This window comes from Echinococcus granulosus (assembly GCF_000524195.1).
Source record: "Echinococcus granulosus chromosome Unknown EG_S00019, whole genome shotgun sequence".
Lineage (NCBI taxonomy): Eukaryota > Metazoa > Platyhelminthes > Cestoda > Cyclophyllidea > Taeniidae > Echinococcus > Echinococcus granulosus.
In genome coordinates, this window is record NW_020170399.1 from 852,311 (window position 1) to 855,792 (window position 3,482).

The window sequence follows — 3,482 nt, forward strand, 5'->3', positions numbered from 1 at the left end:
ATCGAATTTCGAAGCGACTGAGAATATACTTGACCTGAAAGTCACCCCTCCCTCAGAAGTTGCGTCCCGTATAGGAACTGTGTTGGGGGGATGAGATAGCGTTCAGGCCATCACGCATGTCCGTCGCTAGCCGCAAGAACATTGGCCTAAAAGCAGAGTCATATCAGTAAAGGCCGGCCGTCCATTCCTCCTTACCACTACTTTCCGACGTCAGCACTGCCCAGCCATACCTTTCAGGTCTCTATTCAGCTAGTAGAGAAGTGGAGGTATTTGCGTATTCACTTCATTGACATCTTCATACAGGTGCCGTGACACAAATGTCACTTCCGTTGCTGATAACATTTTTGTGTAGAACACTGGACTGTGGCAGTTGCCGAAGGTGGACGTCATTTCTAGCCCTTCTGTTAAAGGTCGTCCCAACTTCTCCAGTCAGCAGCACATGTCCTTCTCTCCTGCCACGCTAAGGTCTATCACCCGGCAGCATAAATGAGGATAGATGAGTCCTTTAAGGTGGGTTTGATTTTCGCTGAGAAGGCAAAACATTAGGACAATGTGGGAATTGGTGTTGAATAGAGCCACGTGAAAAAGAAAACGAGGAAATTCATGCACAGTGATTGGAACGTTGACTTAACTCCTGTTGTGATCTTCAGCAGTTCTAAAATAAGTATCCGCAATGCCAGTAATCACTGTTCATGGCAGAAAAATTAGCGTGCATCATAGACTTTATTTTAAAGAACTGAAACTGCAGATACACTATTATTTCAATGAGAGTTAGTTTGTTTGATCAGTTTTTTGCAATGATTAACGTTTAGACTTCTCCACATACTCGTATCTTTTTATTTTTGCCAGTCCATTTATAAGACCGCAGGGAAAGCAATCCAAAGGGTCGTAATTAATGAGCATACACCAGGACTTGACACAATTAAGTTAAGTGGTTTTGTCTGCAAACCCCGTGACACCTAAAAAGCAAGTTACCTCTACCTAGAGGCTGAGAGGAGAGCATGACAGTCTCCCATCTAAATAAATGATTAGTTTTATTGCACCACTCTAAAGCCAAAAAAAAGTGGTGAACAAGGGAAAATCCAAAACCGCGATCTCAGTAAAATCGCTCTCTCGCGTGGCTTTTTGGCTTGTAAATAAAGTGTAATCAGCCCTAACGTCCATCAAGCATAGTCGAATGACTGAATTAGTTGACTTCTCTGTTTGGCTAACAACTTAATCTCACTACTTTTTAAAATCTGCTTGAAGGTGTATTAACTTCTCTCCTATCCCAACAAGTGCTTATAAATGAATAAAACTTTGGAAGGTATAGTTACATTTAGGTGTTGCGAATTAGGCTGTGTTGGAGACGGGAAAGTTTTTTGCCTTAAAAATTGTTACAAAGTGCTTTCATGGTGGTTTCGATGGAAGCATTGCCAAGTTTAATGGAGGCAGCATCTTGAGCATGGTAAAAAAGAATGGTGGGTCGTCAAATGTGCCGGTCTGGTAGTACTGACAAAAAGTAGAAACGACTGCTACAAATGATGCATACAACAATTTACTTTTTATTTCAACTGACCTTTTGGTTGTTAGTAGTCCATGCACTCCATGTAATTTCATCATGGTTTTAAAGTGTTCGAGGATGTTGATTTTTTTGGTCGAAAAAGATGTAGAAATGAAAAAAATGTCCCAACATATTGATATTTTATTTGCGTAGCTCTTTGTTTTGATTTCGAGGGCATCTGAGGCTCCACCTCTGTACTCCCGCTGGGTGGAATGACCTCCAAGCCATGCCAACTGCCCCTCCCCCTCCCATTCTGATTATTCTTTACATCGACAACATGTATTCATCATCAGGAAGGCCTCAAGGCGTTGCAATATTCCTTAATTTACTTAATGCAAACTTTTATCGTGATAACGGTGTAATTTAGTAGTCAGTTCCGCTGTGTCGAGGCTTGATTGCGTGACACAGCAGATCTTATACACTTTTTGAAAGAAAACACTAAGGGCGCCTGTTCTGCGGATGAGACACTTGTACATATTTAGTCTAAGAAATAATGCTTCGAAGAGCTTACATGTAGGAACCGAGAAGCAATCTCGTGATGAATCGTTGAGGAAGGAAAGCACGAAGGTTTTTTGTTTTTGAAGCAACTGTAAGGTGCCGCAGAAGGAAATTAAAACTACTGGGGTAGCTTAATTGTGGTTAAATTTCCACATATTTAAATTTGCGCAATTTTGTCAGAGTCCAATCAGTAAGAACAAATAACTGTTTGTTTTTTGCTTAAGGCAACAGCTAATGACCATTTTAAGAGACTTCACGTCTTATTTTTTTACGCATTTATTATGAAAAGTAAATAACAGCTTTTGTAAGACCAGTTCATTATAGAACATGTATCTTTAAGGAAGAATTCCACCATTGCGTATTCCATAATCTCTAAGATGATTCAGGGATCTCTCTGACAAATATTCCCCTATGGAAATCGTCAAACTAGTTGATGAACCGCCGAAAATAATTTGTTTGGTAGGGATTTCGGACAAAATGAATTGACACCTGTTCAAGCCAATTGCCGCCCCATAACCTGTGGACTCGTGTTAGCCAATAAGAGGCGAGTTGGGCTAAATGTATATAAATACTCCCCCACCCATGTCGGCCTTAAAAGACCTTGACTATTGTGCCCTCGTAGCACTGAGTTTTGCCCACTAAACACCGTGAAATGCTCAACCGCAGCGCCATAATAAGCTTCTACGGCAGCGAAAATAGGAGACGAGGAATTCACCCCGTCATGAGGGCCTCCTCCACTTTCCATGTCTGTCTGCTGTGTATGTTTCTCGTCTCCTTCCAAATTCACAGTGTACAGGGTGAGTTGGGAAGAATTAGGCATTCGTTTGATGCCTTTCCCCTCCAATACCGCGAGTGGGTCAAGTCTGTAGGCCCCAGCGCTGCGCAGAAACGGGAGCCTCAGACAAGTGGATGGGATTTAGCCGACGACTTGGGAACTTTGGAATCCGGTGAAGATTTTAATGACATTAACGATGCCGTTCTATCCTCGGAAAAGACATCGCTCACACGAGAAGAAATACAGAGATATCTGGCCCAAATGAAGGCATACTACCTGAAAAATGGGATGCCACGGTAGGCAAAACAAAAGTTAGATAATGTATTAAATGCATTTTTACTTTCTTTTGAAGACTTCCTTTTCCTACTATATTCTTGGAACTCTTCCGTGAATAAAAACACGACTGACAGCACAGGTTGCGCGCTGGAAGACGGAGACAGGCTAACACTTGACAAGACCTAATAAAAATATTAGTTCATCATGTAAAAGCCAAAATAAATCATGTCAAAGTATTATTAATAAGTGTAGTCTGTTAATTTTTACCCAAATATGTCTATTTGTTTAAAACATTTCATTGGGACTTAGAATAGTAAGCTCTCAGTCGCTTGACCACTGCACATCCTTAGGAATGAAGATTCGAAGTGCTTAGTCCAAAAGGACAAGACA

The 3,482-nt window shown here is 41.2% G+C and overlaps 1 protein-coding gene across 1 annotated transcript; it reads left to right on the forward strand. All coding sequences in view use genetic code 11, as the record gives it.

Moving 5' to 3' along the window:
- Positions 1-2,693: 2,693 nt before the first annotated feature.
- EGR_03635 (hypothetical protein) lies at positions 2,694-3,116 on the forward strand (the record flags this gene model as incomplete). The annotated part of the gene is made up of 1 exon (XM_024492884.1): positions 2,694-3,116. The coding sequence occupies one exon, from the start codon at positions 2,694-2,696 to the stop codon at positions 3,114-3,116; it is 423 nt and encodes a 140-aa protein (XP_024352767.1).
- Between the last annotated feature and the right edge of the window lie 366 nt (positions 3,117-3,482).